At 41.3% G+C, this 23881-nt stretch overlaps 1 protein-coding gene across 1 annotated transcript; it reads right to left on the bottom strand.

The window, feature by feature from the left end:
• Positions 1 to 8120: 8120 nt before the first annotated feature.
• Positions 8121 to 12409, bottom strand: LOC145359168 (uncharacterized). The gene is made up of 3 exons (XM_080213601.1): positions 12307 to 12409; positions 11502 to 11646; positions 8121 to 9878 (listed from the first exon to the last, which is right to left on the bottom strand). Exon 3 carries the CDS (start codon positions 9472 to 9474, stop codon positions 8407 to 8409), a length of 1068 nt encoding a protein of 355 aa, XP_080069727.1. The 5' UTR covers positions 9475 to 9878; positions 11502 to 11646; positions 12307 to 12409; the 3' UTR covers positions 8121 to 8406.
• Between the last annotated feature and the right edge of the window lie 11472 nt (positions 12410 to 23881).

Below are 23881 nucleotides of genomic sequence, written 5' to 3'. Positions count from 1 at the left end.
GTTTTTTTGTTTGGGCTGTTTCCCCTCCTTTTGGGGAAGAAAATAAAGTAGTGAGTTTAAGTTTGGAGTTGGAATAGAGGTGCTAAGCTATTCTTTTCATAGTTTGCTGCTGCTAATATTGCATTGAGTCTTTGGTAACTAACATTTTCCCTAATACAAAAAAGTTTAGGAAATGCTGATAATACTGTGTTAGCTATTCAATCATAACATATATCTGAAGCCAATATAATTTGTTGCACTGAGGTGAGTGGCTGCAGGTATGAAGCATCTCTGTTCCAATGACAAATACCCATACTTCTACATTATATGATATGGGATTTCAAAGCAGCATACATTATTTCATTACTTTTAAAGTGTCAAAAGCCAGAACAGATAACTATAGACCCATTAGTTTAACATCAGTGCTAGGAAAAGTTGATTTATATGTTTGTTTAAAAGATTGCAAAGTCGATCACACTAAAAACACAATACAAATCAATCACATCTTCAATCACCTTAAGAATACACAAAACACATTTATTTCCTATTTTTATTGGATGAAATAACCTGGAATAGCTGTCAAAACAATGCATACAGAATCAGACTTGAATTAACCTCTGGTCCTATTTAGCTCAATTCCCAATTGTTTTTATTCTTCATGGGTTTGGGTATAACTGGCTAGGCCAGCATTTATTGCCCATTTACAATTGCCTTGTAAGTGTAGGTGCACTTACAGTGCTATTAGAAATGGAGTTCCAGGCTTTTGACACAGCAACAGTGAAAGAATAGCAATATTGGCTTAAGGGGGTACTTACAGGTGTTGGAAACCCACGCAGACATGGGGAGAACATACAGACTCCGTACAGATAGTGACCGAAGCCGGGAATGGATCCCAGGTCCCTGGCACTGTGCCACTATACACTTACAATTAATGGAGGGATCTGTACAATACTCTAAATAGCAGTGCAATTGTGGCTTGATAGAGTTATATAGAATTGCATAGAAATATGAAAACAGCCATTTGAGAGATGGTGGCTAACAATCAAGAAAAAAAGACTTTAATTTCAAGCTAGGTTTTCTTTCTACTTGGATACAGTATTGAAGACCATTCAGCGTTCAAATCCCTTTATGATTCTTGTCCATGTTTTCAGTTTGCTAACTTCATGCTGTGCACTATGACAAAGCCAACAAAAACTGTCATTGTCAGTCAGAAATTGCATCTCTTCAGCTGGGCATCCGAAGCAGAATATAATTGATGGATTTTTAAAAATCCTATTCCAGAGATAAGTGATTAGAATGACCTTCAGAAAATAACAGTTGATTCCTTTAACAAAAATACTTTTTTAAAAACTTGCTCCTTCTTGTCCTTTGAAAGAAAGTAGCATTCGAAAGCTTAAAATAAAAACAATTCAATAGTTTAACAATGATATTCATTTTAGCTCTTTTAAATGAAGGTTCATTTTCCCCCAACTATTACCCTATTATGTTTCCTTATTACATTCCCAGTTGGGCATGTTACAGTCCTCAGGACTTAACGTTGAATTTGGGAACTTTAGATTGTGACCTTTCTACTTCTCTCCTCTATCTCATACCCCTTTTTAAAATATCCCACATATGCATTGCCTCAATTGCAAATATGGGATATTTAAATTACTGCCCCACCTGCCCATTTCCCCCCTCACCACCCCACCCCCCCCCAACACACACACACACACACACACACACACACACACACCCCCCCCAGACCATCTGTCTTTTGTTCCCAAAGTTGTTACCTGTTATTGGAATCTCTCACATCCCTAATACATTCCCTTAGCCTTCAGTTCTGACAGGGTCAAAGGAATCGGAAAGTTAACACCACTTTCTCTTCTAATAGATGCTGCCAGATCGGTTGAGTTTGTCCAGTGTCCTATGATCTTGTTTCACAGAATCATGGAATCCTACTGTGCTGAAGAGGCCCTTTAGCCCATCAAATCCACACGGACACATGAAAGGCCCTGACCTGCCCAACTAATCCCACTTGCCAGCACTTGGCCAATAGCGTTGAATGTTATGGTATGCCAAGTATTCATCCAGGTACTTTTTAAAAGATGTGAGGCATCCCACCTCCACCACCCTCCCTTTCAGATTCCAACATCCACAGTATTTTGCTTATTTTATTCCTTTCACTTTTCTTTGGTGTCTCTACATTGTCGATGGAGGAGATAACCTGTCTAAAAATTTTCATAGAAATCATAGAAACCCTACAGTACAGAAAGAGGCCATTCAGCCCATCAAATCCACACCAACCACAATCCCACCCAGGTCCTACCTCCCTATCCCTACATATTTAACCCACTAATCCCTCTAATCTACGCATCTCAGGACACTAAGGGGCAATTTTTTTAGCATGGCCAATCAACCTAACCTGCACATCTTTGGACTGGATGAGGAAACCCATGCACACACAAGGAGAATGTGCAAACTCCACACAGACAGTGACCCAAGCCGGGAATCAAACCCAGGTCCCTGGAGCTGTGAAGCAGTAGCGCTAACCACCGTGCCACTCACAATCTGATTTTTGTTCAGATTTCACCAGAATTGCTTTTAACTGGCCAGAAGATGAAGTGTGACGGTAGCCTGGGAGTGCCTACCCCACTGTCTCTTTCACACATAATGAACAGAGGTCACAATGAAAACAAATACATCAAAATCTTTACTTGTTCTTGAAGGAATGTTTCATTTTCGGCCAACATTCCAGATCCAGCAGTCCGCCCGATATTTACCTAATGCATGAAAGTCTGTCAGAAAATAGTATTCTGGCTTTTCACTGGGTCACCTTCCTTTTCGTTAATTTTGCATAGTCTTCTCAAAATTAAACTGCTTTCACTGAACACATCGGATTTTTTAAAGCTGAGCCAAACCACTCGACAGGAATGGTTCAATGTAGTGCTTGGTCAGTGGGAACACTCAAAAGAACAGCTAGACTTAATTACACGCTGACTACCTCTTGTGTTACCGTCTGTGACAATTAAGCTCCATTTAATTGATGGCCTGCAATAGCCATTAACTAATTATGATCCGTGCAGGAGAAAAAGGGGTCAAATAACATGAACATTATTAAAATCATTGTTAGGGAAACTACTCCTCTGAGCACGGTCTCCCATTTGTCGTTTGTTCATATACATTTCCATTGACCGTATTAATTCCATTGCCCAATTCTGTTATCGAATACATTTTATCAAACGAATATAGGTACAAGTTCATGCACATGTTTCATGAGGCAGTTATACATATCAGTGTACATTTACACATTTGTGAACACATTCTATGATTAAGGACAGATGTACATAAATACTTAATTAGGGAATTGACAGTGTACACTTAAATATACAATGCATCAGCAATTACTTCCTTTGGCAATTACATTGTTAAGCCAAATGTATTGTTAAAGATAGCTAATGATCATCCACTCAACTATACATGGACACAGCGGGAACAATTGGGTGTGGGTTTTTAAGTCTCTGTCCCCCTTTACATTGTCCTCAACCACCAAAGCCCTACAGGTCCGCCCCTGGCGCTCTAGCAGGTACACCATATCCATGGCGGTCACTGTTTTGTGCTTGGTGTGTTCAATGTAGCTCACCGAGTCCCTGATCACATTCTCCAAAAACACCTTCAACACCCTGCGGACCTACTCGTAGATCAAGCCGGAGATATGCCTGACATCTCCACGGCGAGCCAGCCGCTTGATGGCAGGCTTGGTAATGCCTTGAATATTGTCGCAGAGCACCTTGCGCTGCCACTTGGCTCTGCCTTTACCAACTTTCCCTCTACCTGACATGATCAATACCAACAACTGGGTGTGGGGAAACAGAAGGAGGCTGACACTCATGTTAAGTTGCTCTGAGCATAAACTTTAAGGTAAAAGGCAAGCTTCAGGCTTATTCAGTTTAAAGTTTATCTATTAGTGTCACAAGTAGGCTTACATAAACACTGCAGTGAGGTTACCGTGAAAATCCCCTGTTCCTTCCACGATGTACATTTATTGGAGCTAACATCCGATCACAGATATTTCGAGAGAGCGTCTGTTCCCTTTTAGCCTGAATGCTTCACCAATTAAGCTGCTTAAATTGGGAACAAGGTAAGTCAAGCGGCCAAGGCAACTTGCCCAGCCCTGGTCTCTAGGATTAGTTAGTATCATATGATGTGGAATTTAATATTACTTGCAGTTGGATAGTCATGTTCCTGTTACATTTTTACAAATGTATAGCAATATATCTCAGTCACATATAATTTATGTACGGTAGCATAAATACAGCCAGATACACCATCTCATTTGCTCTGTAGAAATCCTTATAATATCTGCGCTTGGGTTTGGATTGGTCAAGCAGTAATTCTTTTTGAACAGTTTACACAACAAATGTTAAGATGAATTTACTTTAAATATGAAATCAGAAACAAAATCAAAATAATGAAAATAAAGTAAGATTGAATAGTGTGGAGACATTATCAATACTTAAACAGAAAATACTTAAGTTAATCATTTTGAGTGGATCAAAGGAAAGTGATAAAGTTAAAATAAGTGTTTTTCACAACAAAGATTGAGTGAGCTGTAATTTATAGCACACATGGTTTCTGAGTGTGGCAGTCATTTTGTTTTCTTTATATAAAACTCCATTGTTAGCCTTCACTTTTAAATAATGTCCATCAAAAGACTAGGATTATAAATAATTTTTCACATTCATTTATGGGACATGGGCATCACTGGCTGGCCAGCATTTATTGCCCATCCCTAGTTGCCCTTGAACTGAATGGCTTGCTAGCCTATTTCAGAGGGCAGTTGAAAGTCAACCACATTGCTATGGCTCTGGAATCACATGTGGGCCAAACCAGGTAAGGACGGCAGACTTCCTTCCCTAAAGGACATCAGTGAAACAGATGGGTTTTTCCAACAATAGTTTCATGATCATCAGTAGATCCTTAATTCCAGATATTTTTTATTGAATTCAAATTCCACCATCTGCTTTGGTGGTTTCGAACCCAGATCCCAGAACATTAGCTGAGTTTCTGGATTAATAGGCTGGTGACGATACTACTAGGCCATTGCCTTCACAATGACTCGAGGGTAAATGTTTTATGAAACAGTAACAACAACAACAACACACAAAACTTCGATTTTCAAGTGGTATATTTAACAATGGTCATTGAACAATTATGCAAACCAGTTTCAGTTTTGCACTGAAGTAAAACACGTTACACCCAGTAAAGGCAGAAAGATTTTACAAACATTAAAGTTTTATTTTAAAAGCGGATGTCAAAAGCTGTTTAAGATGACTGTAGCACATCATATGACTTGGCAGTATGCAGCTCCAGACAATCCTGCAAGAAAATACCCAATGACACATGGACTATTACAGCCATTTATGAAATTCACATATTCCTTTGTTAAGAATCATGGACAATTGAGACATTGAAACTCAATGGGTAACAGATGAATATGTAATTATCAATTGACCTTTCGTTGTATTCGAGTGGCTCCACATCTAATGGTAAAGAACTTGGATGTCTCAAACTCTGAACTGTGAAAAGCCAGACGCAGAATGTTTCCTAATACACCAACTGATTTGGAAAAAGGACTTTGGACTTGGAACAGGCTTACATGGGCAAGATAGCCATATTTTGTCACCTGCTTTTAAAAATAACAGCAAGAAGTCTTTCAGCACCAGGTTAAAGTCCAACAGGTTTATTTGGTAGCACAAGCTTTTGGACTGTCACCCCTTCTTCAGATGAGTTCTTTAAAAATAACAGCACGGGCCTGAGACAGGTACTATCAGAAACATCATCTGAGCCATTGAACCAGCTCCAAGACAATTACGCAGCTAAGGTAACGTACAACTGCATCTTGACAGTGAAAGAAGGATGAGCTCCCAATCCCAAATTTATGCAACAGCTGAAATCACGTCAATTCGACTGCAAGAATCCTCACTGCTTACTAAAAACCCTCTGCTTTTACATGACATCCACTCCAGCTAAAGCATCAATTCACTCAAGAATCTATAGGCCTTCTGCAAAAGAGACTGAAATAACTCCAATTTGTACTGTTTGTTTCTGTTTTCTTCATCTGTATCTATTCTGTGCGTCTGTGAGAGATAGTGTTTGTAAGACACTGTCCTGAATCTTACTGCCACGCCCACCCCAGAATCAGGGCAGGCGCGGCTCACAGAACAGCAATCTCCATTGGTCTCGGGCGAGCGAAGTGGTAAAATTCCAGCAATTGTGGTTATACATCCTGGGAAATGTGTGCTGGAAATAGTAATATTTTTTATTTTTAAATTCCCAAAATGCCTGCAGCTTGAATCACTGGGACAAGCTATTTTGAAGATAAGAAAACACACAACCTTCACACAATAGAACACTTTGATCACAGCCAGCAACGCAATACATAAACTCTGTCTGTGACCCACTTACAGTTTCAGATGAAGTGACGGTGCTTCCAACATTAGAAATGGATACGCACAGTTGAAGGGAGCAGTCTTGTTCTTCTTGAACTCCACTTACTGTAAAAGGACAATTTGAAACTTCCTTTCAAAAAAAATTGCTAAGCTTTATCTGCAACATTTTTTAGCTCTTTGCTAAAATTAGAATGAATTGGTACTGTGGGTCAAAGCTATGTGTGTGCTTATACCCAGAGCTACACAGGGCTTAATGTTCCCCTGCTTAGTGAGTGATGCAGAGCTACAATGTAACTCAAAGACTATTGATCCCCGCATTGACTAAGCAGATACTAATCTTAAGTAGATATGTTACCTGATAATTTTGCCATGCACATATTACCTGTTGAACTTCTGTTTTTGGTATTTCAGTTGTCTCTTAAGTTCCCTACACTACCCAAGCTACTGGCCTCCATCACCTACAGTGCCCCCTCTCTGCTTGGATATGGCCAATGTCAGCAAACAAATTTGGTTCACTAATAAAAGCAAATTACTGCGGATGCTGGAATCTGAAATCAAAAGAAAAAAAGTGTTGGAAAATCTCAAGCAGGTCTGGCAGCATCTGTAAGGAGAGAAAAGGGCTGACATTTTGGGTCCAGCTTTGTCAAAGGGTCATCTGGACTTAAAAAGCCAGCTCTTTTCTCTTCTAACAGATGCTGCCAGATCTGCTGAGATTTTCCAGCGTTTTCGCTTCTGGTTCACTAATGTCCTTTTATGGAAGCTAATCTGCCACCCTTACCTGGTCTGCCCTACACGTGACGCCATGTCCCACAGCAATGTGGATCACTTTTAAATGCTGTCTGAAATAGCTCAGCCAGCCACTCAGCTCAAGAGCAAGTAGGGATAGGCAACAAATGCTGGCCTCTGCAGCAACACCCACATTCCATGAAAGATTTTTAAAGTATCTACTTTCATTGTTCTCCTTCAATTTGCATGAACAATGAGAAGAATCTGGGTCAAAAAAAGTAACATTTATCCAACAAAATAAACAAACTGTAAGAGGGGATATAGGTTGAAGGTTTTGGACAAGAGATGGAGGGGCAGGGAAAAGGTGGAGTGGTGTGAGGAAGAATATTTTACGAAGCGATTGATAATGTCCTGGAATGGGAATGGTGACAATCGATGTCCCATAAGAATACGTATGTGAGGACAATGAATTTACAGAGCTCCAGGGACAGAGTTTAAAGTTTTTTTTGTGTCACAAGTAGGCTTACATTAACACTGCAACGAAATCATTGTGAAAATTCTCCAGTCGCCACGCTCCAGCACCTGTTTGGGTAAACTGAGGGAGAATTTAGCACAGCCAATCCACCGAACCAGCACATCCTTCAGACTGTGGGAGGAAACAGGAGCACCCGGAGGAAACCCACACAGACACAGGGAGAACATGCAGACTCCTCACAGACTCAAGGCTGGAATTGAACCTGGGTACTGGCATTGTGAGGCAGCAACGCTAACCATTGTGCCAGCGGGCTGCCCGAGCATGGGGAATGAAACTACTACTCTACAGAGCTGCATAGACGCTATGGGCCGAATGGCCTCCTTCTTTGCCGTAATATCTCCATGGCTGCATGAATCTATGACAGTTTGGGGAAAGGTGGGGGTGTGTGGGGGGGGGGGGGGAAGGGGATGCAATTTTGTTTCATTCCAGATAAATTCTGTCCCTTTCAGAAAACAGAACGAAACTGGCCCATCTTTTATTCCAGTGGTTGGTAAATATTTGTCTTAATTCCATCAAATCAGCAAGGTTAAAAAAAAAAGACCTGAACAATCCTTAGAAAAGATGGTTAACTTCTCTGAAAGTGGTGATTACAATATTTCATGTCCACTTTATTTTAAGTTTATCTCTTTAAGACGCCATATCCTACATTAAACCAAATGGGATATCTACTGGATGGGAAAACTCAATGGAAAGTGAGTTCTGAATGGAACAGTAACCATTTGCGGTTAAAAGTTATTTCTCCTGAGGGTCGAGGGGCCCCTCGTTGTCATTCCAATTCTTGTTGGCGGTTTTCTTCCGGTTTCTTTCGGCCATGACGACGGCGGCGATGACAGTGACCAGCACCGTGCCTGTTATCACCAGCACGGTGGCCGTCTCGGCAACGCACAGCTGCGAGTCCACCGCCGCCAGTCGGTAACCGGTGAGCTGTCCGGGGGCCGAGCAGCTGATGTTGTCGTAGTCATCCACGCGCAGGTGTCGAACACTCAGGATCTTCCCGAACACCCTCTGCAGGTCGCAGTCGCACGACCAGCGGTTACCGGCGAGCAGCAGGTGCGTGCCTTGGGTCTGGATGTTGAGGAAAGTTTTGAACTTGATGTGACTCAAGTGGTTGCCATTTAGGCACAGCAGGCTCAGACTGCGCAAGGAGGCAAAGGCTTCTCCCTGGATGGCTGTAATGTTATTATTTTCCAGGTGGAGGGCCTCCAGACTCTGGAGCATGAAGAAGAATCCGATCTCGATGACATGTAGCCGGTTGTTTTCGAGGAACAGGTGGCGGAGTTTGTACAAACCTTTAAAGACCCCCGTTTCCATGGAGGCAATTCTGTTGCCGCTCAAGTCTAGTTTTTCCAGGTTCTCGAGGTGCTTCATGCTGCTGTAGTGCAGGTACTCGAGGCGGTTATTCGACAGCCTCAGATCCACCAAGTGCTGCAGGTTGTCAGAGAAGTCCCCCGGCAGGTGCCTGATGTGGTTTTGGTCCAAGTCCAGCTGCTCCAAGAAGGGCAGCGGGTCGAAAGCTCCCGAGTGGATGCGCTGGATTCGGTTGTGGGCCAGCAGGGCGATCCTCATGGACCACAGCCCTCCGAAAGATCTGGAGGGGAGTTCACTCAGGTTGTTGTGCCTGAAATCCAGCATCCAGGTGCTGTGCGGGATGTCCGCAGGGATGAGGGTTAAAAAGCGACCTTTGCAGTCCACGAAATGGGAGGAGTCGTAACAGGAGCAACGTCGGGGACACATTTTGAACCCATCTGCCTTCAGCACGCTGACCAAGAGCCCAAGGCAACTGATGACAACAGGGTGCATCCTGTCTTTAATTTTCGATGGACCAATCACTGTGGACAACAAGATTTTAGGAGACCAGGAAATAAATGTCAAACCAAATGTGGCTAATGGTCTATAAAGTCCCTGTCAGATATACATTCACAAGAACTCGCTCTTCCATTGAGTCACCTTAACCAAGTCTTGCAAGGTGATTGAACCACTGAGATAGGTCAGTGTTTAGCTGGTGTGACTCTCATCATTTTTGCCAGTGGTTGTTCAATTCACCCATTACAAAATATTAGCTTTTAGTCTTTTTCTTTATATTCAAATTGCCCGTCTTTTAACTTGTGACAAGTTCATCCTCTGTCGCTATCATTCCATCCCTTGCCATTTCATCCTTTTGGTCGCTTCACCAAGACCACTCTCAGCTTTATCCCCGAGGATGACTGTAACAGTAAAACAATACATTTCAAAAAAGGGGGTGATGCACTTCAATCCAGAGGCCCAGACACAGGTTCAAACATCCATTCAATTAATTATTAATTCTGAAACTGAAAACTGGTCTGAGTAATGCATGTCTTTTTTTTAAAAGAAGTCTGGTTCACTAACGTCCTCCTTGGTTGGCTCATGTGACTCCAGACCAACAGTAATGACTCTTAACTGCTCTGGATATTACCCTCTGAATCAGTTTAAGGGTAGTTCGGGATGAGCAACAAATGTGAGCTAGCCTTACCACCTCTCCTTCATCTCAGCACAATTAGAACCAGGAAGTAATACAAGTAAAAATGTACACAATAGAGAAACAAGGGATAATCCCTACAGTGCAGAAGGAGGCCATTCAGCCCATCAAGTCTGCACCAACTCTTAACCAGTCTTACCCTGTAACCCCATGTATTTACCTTGCTAGTCTCCCTAACCTTGGGACACTAAAGGGCAAATTTCGCATGATCAATCAACCTAATCTGCATATCTTTGGACTGTGGGAGGAAACTGGAGCACCCGGAGTAAACCCATGCAGACACGGGAGAATGTGCAAACTCCACCCAGGCAGTGACCCATGTCGGGAATCGAACCCAGGTCCCTGGCACTGTGAGGCAACAGTGCTAACTATTGTGCAATCATACCGCCACAAGTGCTATTTTGAATCATTATTCCCTACTGCTATGCTGTATAGTTTTGGGCATCTTTATTTGGGAATGATCACATTTTAAGAACCGGGAAGAGATTCACCGTGTTATACCAGAATGGGGAACAACTCAGGAAACTGAAATCCTCTCCAACAGAGCAAAAAGACTGAGAGATCCAATTGGAATGATTTGATAAAAGTAAATCAGCAAAAGTTACTTTCAACAGTTAATGAGTCAGCAACTGCAACACAGAAATTTCAGACTATTAAAAGAACAAAGGAAATGATTAGTAGATTTCTTTCTTAAACAGAGAGTATTAGACATTTAATATTTCAATAGAAATAGTAAGTTCTGCAGTAGTATTAAACAATCATTTGAAAAGGGAAATTTAAAATGGCTGGGGAAAGGATAGGTGAAGTGGATAACCCTTTTCAGAACATCTTACAGGTGAATTGGGTCCAATGACTTTCTGTGCTGTACAATTATCTGATTCTAGTCATAGAATTATAGAATCCTGCAGTGCAGAAGGAGGCCATTTGGCCCATCGAGTCTGCACCGACCACAAACCCATCCAAGCGCCATCCCCATAACCCCATGCATTTACCCTAGTTAGTCATCCTGACACTAAGGGGCAATTTAGCATGACCAATCAACCTAACCCGCACATCTTTGGACTGTGGGAGGAAACTGGAACACCCGGAGGAAATCCACACATACACGGGGAGAATGTGTAAATTCCACAAGGCAGACAGTGACCCAGGCCAGGAATCGAACCCGAGTCCCTGGCGCTGTGAGGCCACAGTGCTAACCAGTGTGCCACCATGCTGCCCTGACTTTGCTCTTGCCTGCATCTAATAGAAACATAACATTCAAAGTGAAGTCATTGTTAATGCCAACTTTGACATTTTTGAATTTAAGAACTGAACAAGAAAATTCTTGTACCTCATACCAGTACAGTGCTGCAGATTGATTGTAGATAAACCTTCAAATTGCATTACAAGACAATTTCCAGAAGCAAAACGATACTGAAAAGGCAAAACCCTCTGCAATTTGAGCTTCTGACTTGCCAGCACACTATTTCCTGCAGCTTTAAAAAACAAGGGGAGTGGGTTAAAATGTTACTCTCTTCTGAGGCATTTCTCTATCTAGCTTCAGTTCTTCAGACTCTAAATCTATTTTGTAAATGACAGTTCAGTTTGCATTTTTGAAATAAGTTCAAGGCACCTATATAATTGTTTTTTTTTCAGTTCCAATGACTGTTGTCTGGGCAAACACTCAACTGTAAAAGCTACTGGACATTTTGATGTATACTGACATTTTTCCTTTGCCTTTAACAAGTTGTCTGTATTGTCAGCAGCCTCCCATTTGAAAATATATTATTCCTCATGTAACATGATGTTCCAGCTCAATTCTGACTAATAAGAAATGATTGCTTATGCTTTTTTTTTCTAAACAACAAGGAATCCAATAAAAATAATCATTGGAAAAATACAGCAGATTAATTATATATATCCCCATTCCCTTTCTGAGATTATCTCTGCTTCTTACTTTTCAGGGTCTGATCTTCAAACTTATCTATTCTCTCCACAGATAACTGCCGACTCTTTGTTTTGTATTTATTTCAGATTCACAGTATCTGCAATATTTTGCTTTTAACTTGTCAGTGTTACAGCTGGTTAGATACACGTTGGCAACTAGAGTTGGCTATCTCAGTCCAGACTGCTACAGTATCTGTATCATCACTTACCCACTCCGTAGGGTGGAATGCTGCTCCTGATCTGCAGGTTCTGCATTACTGCTGATGGCTTTATGAAGCCGGGACAGTCACATGCGAAATCCCTTCCAATGAACTTCTGCTTTCTGCTTATGTGCCCTGCTGTTGAGACCACGTAAGATGTTATATCTGGAGACTTCTACCTACTGACATCTCAGGTTGTATTAAGATTGCTCTTATCAACTGAGATTAATTATTTAAAAGGCCAGGTACCTTACAGCTACCATTACACAACATTAACAAGTTGCAGTAATATTAAAAATCTCTAAGAGGTATTGTCATTTACCAATGCACAATGATAGGCAAGAATTGAAAATAGACAAGAAATCCTAGTCCAGCTGTTTTGTCTCACAATCCAATGTAGCATCCCTACAGTGTTGAAGGAGGCCATTCGGCCCATCAAGCCTGCACCAACAAGAATCCCACCCAGGCCCAATCCCTATAACCCCACATATTTACTCTGCTAATTTACCCTGACGCTAAGGGGCAATTTAAATGGCCAATCCACTTAACCTGCACATCTCTGGACTGTGGGATGAAACCAGAGCATCCAGAGAAAGCCCATGCAGACACAGGGAGAATATACAAATTCCATACAGACAGTCACTTGATGCTGGAATTAAACCTGGGTCCCTGGTGCTGTGAGGCAGCAGTACCAACCACTGTGCCACCCCAATGGTCACAGAAGCTGTCAGCAAACAGGTACAGGGAAAGATTCACACATGAAACTTCCCTAAGCTGATGTTAATTTTACCCCACGACTTTCTCTCAGTGGTTGGTACTGGGAATATCAACTTTCCCTGTCCCTGGGTGGAATTTAAAATACAATTGAGTGGAATGTTAATTTAGACTTCTTGAAAAGCACTCCTGGCTCAGGAATATGTTTATCTGTTAGTACTAGTTTTGTCACAACCATTAAAACAGAGGAGGGCAGAATTAAATTCTTTCAGTGTTTTAGCCAAAAAAAGGTACAAGCAATTAAACAAAAAAAAACAATTTCTACTTATTCTTGTTTTTTAAATAAGAACAAGAGGAATATTTTAAATTGGATTCTCATTCAATGGCAAGGCAAATATAGCATACATGAGATAAATGGGTGAAGATGTCTCCATCTTTCCTTATGTTCTATTTTATCCCCATTCTCACTCAGTGGCAGATTAGGAAACGGTTTTTCAACAATTTGTGCAAACTGGGATTAACATCAAATGATCTATGCCAGATCATTTTCCTCTAATCTTTGTGACTGACAATGAAGTGTAACTTTCATCTATTACATTATAACATCCCTTCAGGGCAGAAAGAGGCCATTTGGACCATTCAGCCTGCACTGACAGGGCTGTAGAGGCCAGGTCGTTAAGTGTCCTTAAGATAGAAATGGATATGTTCTCAAATCAAGGGTTACGGGGAGAAGGCATGAGAATGGGGATGAGCCAGGATTGAATGGCAGAGCAGACTTGATGGGCCAAATGGCCTAATTCTGCTCCTACATCTTATGGATAAGGCCATTCAACAACAGTATGTATAAGCAGAACTTGTGGGCCCACTTTGTATCTCAGAAGCGTAAATCAGGGTCATAGATTCGCAATTTGTAAAATTACAGTGGCCTCCTGCCTGAAGCGTTAAAGAAAAGTGGGAAAAAGCAGAATTGAACCCAGGGGGCAGTAAGCTTGCCTGTAATGTGCAAACTCCACACTGACAGTCTCCCTGCGTCGTGTGTGGGTTTCTTCCCACAGTCAAAAGATGTGCAGGTTAGGTGGATTGGCCGGGCTAAATTGCCCCTTAATGTAAGGGGGACTAGCTAGGGTCAATGCATGGGATTATGGAGATAAGGCCCGGGTAGGATTGTGGTTGGTGTAGACTTGATGGGCCTCCTTCTGCACCATAGGATTCTATAATTCTATGTAAGATGTTGGCTTTGCCAAATGTCAGAAGGTAGGAAATTGATGTGGCAGATACAAACATACCTGTCTGTGGTTGATGAAATGCTGCTATACTATGGTGTGAAGTGTGTGATTTCCCAGAATCTGATCCATGAGCAGAAGAGAAGACTAGATGCTTTTTGGATGGAGAGTCAAAAAATCATGTAGTGCATCATGTGAGATTAGCTACTGATTTGAGAACAGGTAACCTGCTAGCTTGGGCTGCCTGGTACTCTAAAAGTTAAAGATTTTTTACATTGGTCAGCCAGCATTTATTGCTCATCCCTAGTTGCCCTTGAAATGCTGGTTTACTAGGCCATATCAGAGGGCAGTTGAGAGACCACGACATTGGGTTTAGGGTCCCATGTAGGTAGCCAGACCGGGTAAGGACAGATTTCCTTCCGTAAAGGATATAAGTGAACCAAATAGGTTTTTCCCAACAATTGACAATGGTTTCATGGTCATCAATAGATTCTTATATTCCAGATATTTTTTATTGGATCCAAATTCCACCATCTGGCACAGCAGGATTTGAACCCAAGTCCGCAGAACATTAGCTAAGTGTCTGGATTAACAGTCTAGTGGTAATACCGCTAGGCCATCACCTTCTCTGTAATACAGAACATCTTAATTAGGGGCAAAAAAAACTACTGAAAATTATGACCTAACCTGCAAATTATTAGGACATATGCGGAAATATCACTGAAGAAACAAAATATATACAAAAGATTTGTTTTTGTCACTGTCATTGCGCCAATATTTTCCCAGAAAAATAGGTTCAATTGAAAAGCAAACTCCTTTGCACATTACAACCACTTCATATTCAGGAGCTACAAATACACTGGCTGGGAGCTTGTCCCGTGCAATGGCACAGTGGTTAGCACTGCTGCCTCACAGCGCCAGGGACCCGAGTTCAACTCCCGGCCTTGGGTCACTGTCTGTGTGTAGTTTGCACATTCTCCCCATGTCTGTGTGGGTTTCCTCCCATAGTCCAAAGAAGTGTGAGTTAAGTGGATTGGCCATCCTAAATTCTGCCTTAGTATCAGGGGGACTAGCTAGGGTAAACCCATGGGGTAATGGGGATAGGGCCCAGGTGGGACTGTGGTCCGTACAGACTCAATGGGCCAAATGGCCTCCTTCTGCACTGTAGGAATTCTATGATTCTATCGCCAACACTCAATGACACAAGATCACAAAATCCAAAAGGGTTAGAAATGTCTTGTAACAAATGATTATAACAAAAGGTGGGATTCCAGCTATCAAACAAAAACATTATATAATCAAGTTGGAACCCAGGGTGAAGAACTTGGATCAAGAAAAGCCAAATAAAATTGCAAGGGAACGAAAAACAAAATAGCGGTAAGGAAGATCCAGTAGAAAAATTTACATTTGGCAAAATTTCTTAACCTTGGCTCTTACTCAATGACAAAAAACAATTACAAAACTCCTTTCTTACTGATCTATTTTTATATTCAGCACAGCATGAAACCAGATATCAATCGAACCTGGGGACAGCAGGAAATTTGAATCCATTTCATCTAACGCATGATCACAAGGTTTCCCCAGACAGCTATAAACAGATTGCTTTCCTACTTCCATCAAATCGAAACATAATCTTGATACATCCCCACTAATACCAACTAATACGTTTGTCCTCCAGGTCTCAATATTGGACAATTAAAAAAAAAAGAGGGTTGTGCAATGCATTGCAAGTTGAGACTAATCTCCATTTGACACTTGAAACTGGATTCTAAATTCAAACCGCACCAATTAAAAAGGCACAGTAAAGTAATGATCATTCCAGTTATACTTAATGAACCGTTCCAATATAAACAAGAATTGAAATTATTGTTGGCAATGCCATCATAAGAACATTTCACACTTCATAAAATTCTGTTCTGTTCAGGGGTGTTAACTCATTCAGAATATAAACAATTAATGGTTTTATTTAAACCATATCTTAAATACTCATGATTAAATGCTAACAGTAATTTCAATCCTATGTTGGTTATGAAATTCTCAACTATTGTAAGTTCTACTTTGTAATTTACTGTATTTTGCATTATTTCATTGTGTACACCAGGTTGCAATCAAAACTGCTTAAATGGCTAATGTTTCAACTGCACCAAATTCTAGCATCTATTTTCTATCATGTCACAATTGTTATAGCACGGTGGCACAGTGGTTAGCATTGCGGCCTCATAGCACTAGGGACTTGAGTCCAATTCTGGGCTTGGGTGACTATTTGTGTGGGGTTTGCACATTCTCCCCATGTCTGTATGGGTTTCCTCCAGGTGCTCTGGTTTCCCCTTTCAGTCCAAAGATGTGCAGGTTGGGTGGATTGGCCGTGTTAAGTTGTTCCAAGATATGTAGATGAGATTAGCTGGATTAGCCGTGGGAAATGTGTGGTGTTCCAGGAATAGGGTGGGAGAGAGAGCCTGAGTAACATACTCTAACAGGGAGTTGGTGCAAACTCAATGAGCCGAATGGCCTCTTCTGTAGTGTAGGGATGCTATGATTCTCTGAATAGATGTCCAGGTCTTAAGATGGTTTTAAAGCCCCGTTGGCTCTGTCATTTATGTATCCCAGAAATTGCTGAATGACAGTATACAATGAGTGATATGGACTATTTTCTTCAACCTTTGAATCATTCTACACTAAGGCGTAGATTTTTTTTTACAGCACAGGAAGGCCCTTTGGCCCATCATGTCTGTGAAACGCAGTAAACTGCTGGAAATGTTAATTAATAATGGTATAGCAATGTCAACATCACATCCAGGATCTCATGAACTTTATGCCCAATGGCCGATCTCTTCAGACAATTAACTTTAAAGATAAAGAAAGAAACAGAACAGATGACTGAGAAGGAAACAATGAACAAAAGACAAATAAGTTGCAGGAAAGGAATAGAGTGGATTAGAAGAGTGTAGAAAAAGAGAGACAGAAAACAAATAAGAACAAAATCAAGCAAGAAGAGAACACTGCAATACTGTTGTGTTTCAGAACTGAACTGGTCCTTGAGAAGTTAATAATAGAATTTCTATAGTTCTGAAGGAGGCCTTTTGACCCATTGAGCCTGCACCGACAACAATCCCACCCAGGCCCTATCCCTCTAACACCATGTATTTACCCTAATTGCCTTGACACTAAGGAGCAATTTAGCATAGCCAATCCACCTAATCCACACATCTTTGGACTGTGGGAGGAAACTGGAGCACCTAGAGGAACCCCACACAGACTCGGGGAGAATATGCAAACTCCACACAGACAGCCACCTGAGACCGGAATTGAACCCCAGCGTCCCTGGCGCTGAGACAACAGTGCCAACCACTGTGCCACCGTGCCATCAATAATGAGGGGAAGAATATGTACAAATGTCATCACTCATATACCATTTCCCAAAATTGTGCATTGCTGAACGTTAATACAGTTTTACATCCAGCGCGTATTGTTGTCTGACACCAACCTTTTGGACCTGTTTGCTTGGCTCTTCTAAAGAGCTTTTGAATAATTTTCACCCATCAAGGCCCCTGATTGCCCTTTGAACAGAGTGGCTTGCTAGGTCATTTCAGAGGCATCAAGGGTGCTTCCATTTTGAGTCACTTTCTTGTCCCAACATGGTTCGGTGGTACCCACCTGTCCTACCAAAGAGCTTGCCTTAATCCGACAAATTGAAAGGCAACAAATTAGGAGACTGTGTCTGGAAAATTGGCTTCCCTTGTCTGCGCCCCAGGCCCCTCCATTTGGTCTTGACGTCAGGTCCTGAAGCCTACGGGAAAATCCCTTACTATATTACACATATATCTACGGAGAGGAACAAAGACTTAATGCTCTTGAGACCAACAATATATTGAGAGAATTTCAATTATGAGGAAACTTGAACAAGGGAGAGTTATATTACTTCACGTTGTCTAAGCATCTCTCAGTATCTATTTCATTCATTCAGGACATACAATCCATCAAAAAGTATGCAACATTCATTTAAAGAATCCATTATTCATTGCCGAAGTTGCAGCTGAATAATAACAACTTTGTTTATTACAAACATTTATCTCAGAATGGGCTAATTATTCGGAAACACAAGAAACAAATTAATCCAACAGATGTTATGTAAAGTTAAAATATTAAGCCCCGAAATACTTAAGTAAATCACTAAGTTAACGGCATACTTCAGCATTCTGGAAGCAGAAGGCGACTCTTAATAAAATCCAGTGAGCAAATTTTAAATCTACACCTGACATTTTATTGCCCTCTACAGCTTAAGAATAAATTGAGTTGAGCAAATGGCATGCGGGGCATCAAAGGAGGAGCTGCATACATTTTACAACACGGATGATATAATATTATCGAATAAAAACTTTTCAATGTTAATTGTGGAAACTGTTGAGAATTAACTTTCAGGCTGTGGACAGATATATAATGTTGAGTCAATTATACAATGTATAAAAACAGTTATAACATTTTTCAAAATAAAATTTTAATTAGGTCATAATTTGCTTTATTCGGAGCATGTTATAATTACAAAATATGTTAAGTTTATTTATTAACACAGGGGATGGTGAGTGTCTGAAACAAGCTGCCAGAGGTAGTAGAAGAGGCAGGTATAATTTTGTCTTTTAAGAAGCATTTAGACAGTTACAGAGCTAAGATGGGTATAGAGGGTTATGGGCCAAACACAGGCAACTGGGAGTAGCTAAGTCATTAAAAAAAAAGGGCGGATTGGACAAGTTGGGCTGACGGGCCTGTTTCCATGCTATAAGTCTCTGACTCTGTGTCATAGGTGGGTTTGCATTAACATTGCAATGAAGTTACTGTGAAAATTCCTTAGTTGCCACACTTTGACGTCTGTTCAGGTACACAGAGGGAGAATTTAGCATAACCAGTGCATCCTAACCAGCACATCTTTCAGACTATGTGAGGAAACCAGAGCACCTGGAGGAAACCCACACAGACACAAGGAGAACGTGTAAACTCTGCACAGACAGTGACCCAAGCCAGAATCTGAACCTATCTCGCTGGCGCTGGGTGAGGTTGCAGTGCTGTGCCATGTGTCCTGACTTATAAACCTTGCATTCGAAAATTTCTTTTCTTTATTCTTTCATGTGATGTGGCTATTGCTGGTTGGACCCAGCATTTGACGTCCATCCCTGATTGCCCTTTGAACAGAGTGGCTTGCTAGGTCATTTCAGAGGGTAGTTAAGAATCACATTGCTATGGGTCTGGAGTCACGTATATAAACCAAAATTGTATAAAAAGCAGCCAGTGCCATTACTAATAGGCATTTCTAGAAAAGGTAAGTAGGTAGAATTAATCTACAAAAATATTTATTACTTTTCACCTGCTAGGAATTGTTATATATTCTGCAAAGCCTCCCATCCATTGACTCTGTCTGGACTTCCCACTGCCTCATAAAAGCAGCCAGCATAATCAAAGACCCCACACACCCCAGACATTCTCTCCTCCGCCTTCTTCCATTGGGAAAAAGATACAAAAATCCGAGGGCACGTACCAACTGACTGAAGAACAGCTTCTTCCCTGTTGCCATCACATTTTTGAATAGGCTTACCTCGCAATAAGTCGATCTTTCTCTACACCCTGGTTATGATTCAAACACTACATTCTGCACTCTCTCCTTTCCTTCTTTATGAAGGGTACACCTTGTCGGTATAGTGTGCAAGAAACAATACTTTTCACTGTATGCTGATACATGCAACAATAATAAATCCAACTAATTACAATCTTGAAGATAATTTTGCATATTTTGATGGCAAAGAAGGATTTTTGTAAGAAATGGATTTTCCAGGTGGCTATTCTCAGGCCAAAAACAGCAATCCTTTCCAGGCCCCTGTGCCTGTTTTGAGCAGTGATGCAGATGGGCAGGGTGAATGCTATTCATGAAAGGCACTAAATTTTGCAAAATCCACCACCAGCAGCAGATGTGTGTGTCTGAGTCAACGTGAACCAAGGCAGTGCTTCTCAGCAGGACAATACAGGCACCCGCTACTGTTTCTAAAAGGACAGTCCCTTCCTCCTCAGTTGAGAATGGCTGGGCCTACATGCCCAGGAGGACATTATTCATACTTCACTGTCAATGGCCACTGTGGGAGTTCAGAATAAAAAGCTTTGTCAAGCAGGGAATTGTAATGATACAAGCAGCTCATAATTATTTTTATTAGTGAAACATGATCTTAGATAATTAAAAAAGTGACCTAAATGGCAAACTAAGAAATATCATTTATTTTATAGTTTACTATTCTGTACATCTTATTAAATTATTCAAAAGTCTTTCTACATCAGGAAGTCCATGGGCAGGACTTTCTGGTCACACTCGCCCCAAAGCTGAAAAGTCCTGCCCGAGGGCAACAGATGGACAGGATGGGAAAATTCTGCCCCACGTGCCTGAGGTTATCTGACCGTGTTCCACGTGCAGAGTTCCATTTCATAGGGTCAGCTATGTGGTTCACATGAAATATTCCCACATTCGAAAGATGGTATTCTACAACATACAGAGACCAAGAGTAGGCCATTCAGTCCATCATTCCTACTTCACCATTCAATAAGATCATGGCTGATTTGACAGTAACCTCAAATCTGCATCCTGCCTACACCCAATAATCTTTCATCCCCTTGCTTATCAAGGATCTATCCATCTCTATCTTTTCAGTAAGGGAGTTCCAAAGACTCACGACCCTCAGCGAAATTAAAAAAAATCACCTCATCACTTGTTTTAAATGGTTAACCCCTTATTTTTAAACAGTGACCCCCTAGGTTCTAGATTCTCTCAAGAGGAAATATCACTCAACTGAACCCATACCAAAAGACATCCCAAACCTAGATACAAAGGCAGTCAATCTTGGGGCCTGTAGGACAATTTAGGGAAACACAACACAGGTGTAAGAAATAGGGACCTTGAAGAAATTGTACTTTTTTGGAATTGTATCAAACTCTAATGGAATTAGCTGGCACAGCATTAACATACTTCGGGAAAAATAACAATTCTAAGGAGTCAGCGATCACAACAAAGTAGAGATAAATGTCACAAAGATTGCACTCCCCACATTGAGGTTATTCAACCCTGCAAAGATTCCCAAATAGATAGCAGGAAGTCTTCTGGTGTCTTGCACAAGCAAAATAAAAAAAAACCTCCAGCCAAAGTGATGGCGGGAGTGGGGAGGAGGCAGATACCTTGAGTACCTGCACTGCATTCAGTTGGTCAAAAGATTTTAAAAAGGTGATTCATAGAGTAAATTATTGGCTCCTAAAGAAGTATATTAATGAGTTCTTGGAGACAGGGAACAGTTCTTATCAGGTAGCAGTGATCTCCTGGGAACTGCTGGTAAGTGTAATATGAAGATCGAGTGTATTTCAGGTAATCTTTCCTTTATGAACGTCTTCAGAAAGGCCAAAACCAGGCTAGTAGAATTAAAAATCAAGGAAGGGCTGCCTGAGATTGATTAGCCATGCTCAATTGTCCCTTAGAGTCAGGGGGGTTAGCAGGATAAATATGTGGGGCTATGGGGATAGGACCTGGATGGGATTGTGCAGGATCTTTCCACACTGTAGGGATTCTATGACTTCTATGGAAGGCCCATGGGATTTAAAAAAGGATAAGGGGAATAAGTCAGATCAAAACAAGTCTCTCTCATCAAACAATTCCAATATTTGAGGAGAGCAGAGTCAGGTCCCCACAAGGCAAGTAATTCTGCCACAAAGGTCAGAGACATCACTCCAAGTGATTTTTGTAATATGTACAATCAGGTCTGCAAATCAGGATTTGTGTTAACATCACAAAATGAGGTAACACTAATTCAGAACAACTGCTCTCTATGCTGCATATCTAGCGCAACGACAAGAGAACCCAATCCACCTGACATGCCATCAAGGAACACAGGGAAGCTGTTCAGTTCAGAAGGTTTTCACAAAGCCATATTTTTGTCCAATTGAGACACTACTCGCACGATGTACGAGATACATTTCAGCGAAAGGGACAACATGCAATTCCCTCAAAATAGTCGCAGCATCCATACCATAGAACCTTATAGGGCAGAAAGAGGCCCTTCTGCCCATCGAGTCTGCACCGAACACAAGGCTTCGAGGAAACAGCCACTACAGGATAATAAATGGCTAACACTATTGGCATGAATTCAGGTCACATTGTTCTGTCAACATTACAAGTTGAGATGAAGCTTGAACATTTTTCCCTGTCAGAGAAGCACAAGGCTGGACTACTGCCCTAAGCACATAGCCTGCTATTTGTTTTCCTGTGTAATGGAATGATTTATTGAGGGTCCGTGTGTTTACAGAGCTCAGTTACATGGTAGAGGTCAATTGACACTAGTAAACAAGTAATAAAGGGTTACCTAAGTTATGCGGCTGCTACTGTAGTACTGAATGTGTCTTCCTGGTGGATTGGGGCTAAGTCAAATATTTATGAAGAAATGAGATCAGAATTTACACTTTAACGTGGTTTGAAATAGTGCGATGAGAATATTCAAAAACATTTGCCAGGTTCATTACTCTGGTTATCTTCCAAGAACAATAAATATTGCCTCCTATCCAGGAACATTATTTACAACTTTATTGCCCCACCATTTTGTTTTGATTTACCATTTCTTTCCTGAGGGCAACAAATCATGATAGCATTTAGATCCGTGGGATGAACCATGCTTCTATTGTCTTCCAGTTGCCAATTTCATATATTATTCAGTTCTGCAAACTTTCACCAGAAGACGCAATGTATCCGAGAGTGACTGTCCTCCTCGCTGTCTATTTACTGTGCTTCTAGCAAGGGGTGCTGGGTAGCAATCAAGACTATGGCCAATTTTAGCCAGGCTAAGAGCAGCAAGCTTAATGGATGAGAAATTAGATTTTGGACCTTCTGCTTTAGAGTCACACTTTGTGGGGTCCTTTAACTATTCAACTGGTTGAAGTGAGGAACTGGGCTTTGTAGATCACAAAGGTGCCAGGTTTGACCTTTAACCTATGCCAAATGAACTGAGTGCCTGTTAGAATGCTAGAATTGCTCTTGAATGACTACCAAAGTGTGGAATTGGGGGATTTTCACAGTAACTTCATTGCAGTGTTAATGTAAGCCTATTTGTGACTAATAAATAATCTTTTAAAAAGTAAAGTTTATTAGTCACAGGTAAGGCCTACATTAACACTGCAATGAAGTTATTGTGAAATTCCACTAGTTGCCACATTCTGGCACCTGGTCGGGTCAATGCACCTAACCAGCACATTCTTCAGAATGTGGGAGGAAACCCGAGCACCCGGAGGAAACCCACACAGACACAGGGAGAATGTGCAAACTCCATACAGACAGTGACCCAAGCTAGGAATCGAACTGGGGTCCCTGGTGCTGAGAGGCAGCAGTGTTAACCACTGTGCCACCAGCAGGAGTAAAAAAAATACTGGCAAGGAAAAAGATTACCAATGGATGTTGGAAATGTGTATATGTGGATGGCACATGGAAACTAGATCATATTCAACTGTGGTACAATTCATGGTCAACATCCTTCCTTTCGCTTGTTATCTGGACTCACGGACAATCAGAAGTGACAAAGGGTAATAGCAGATGGCTACTTTTGCGACTGGAAAGTTATTGCCGTGTGTGGTTCTGCAAGGCT

This window comes from Carcharhinus amblyrhynchos, chromosome 27 (assembly GCF_965287045.1).
Source record: "Carcharhinus amblyrhynchos chromosome 27, sCarAmb.v2.hapA, whole genome shotgun sequence".
Classification (NCBI taxonomy): domain Eukaryota; kingdom Metazoa; phylum Chordata; class Chondrichthyes; order Carcharhiniformes; family Carcharhinidae; genus Carcharhinus; species Carcharhinus amblyrhynchos.
Note: the sequence above shows the minus strand (reverse complement) of the source record. Positions and strands in the feature narration are given on the sequence as shown.

Bases quoted from the DNA above. Each gene is read 5' to 3' on its own strand.
- LOC145359168 (XM_080213601.1), bottom strand. From the start codon at position 9,474: ATGCACCCTGTTGTCATCAGTTGCCTTGGGCTCTTGGTCAGCGTGCTG.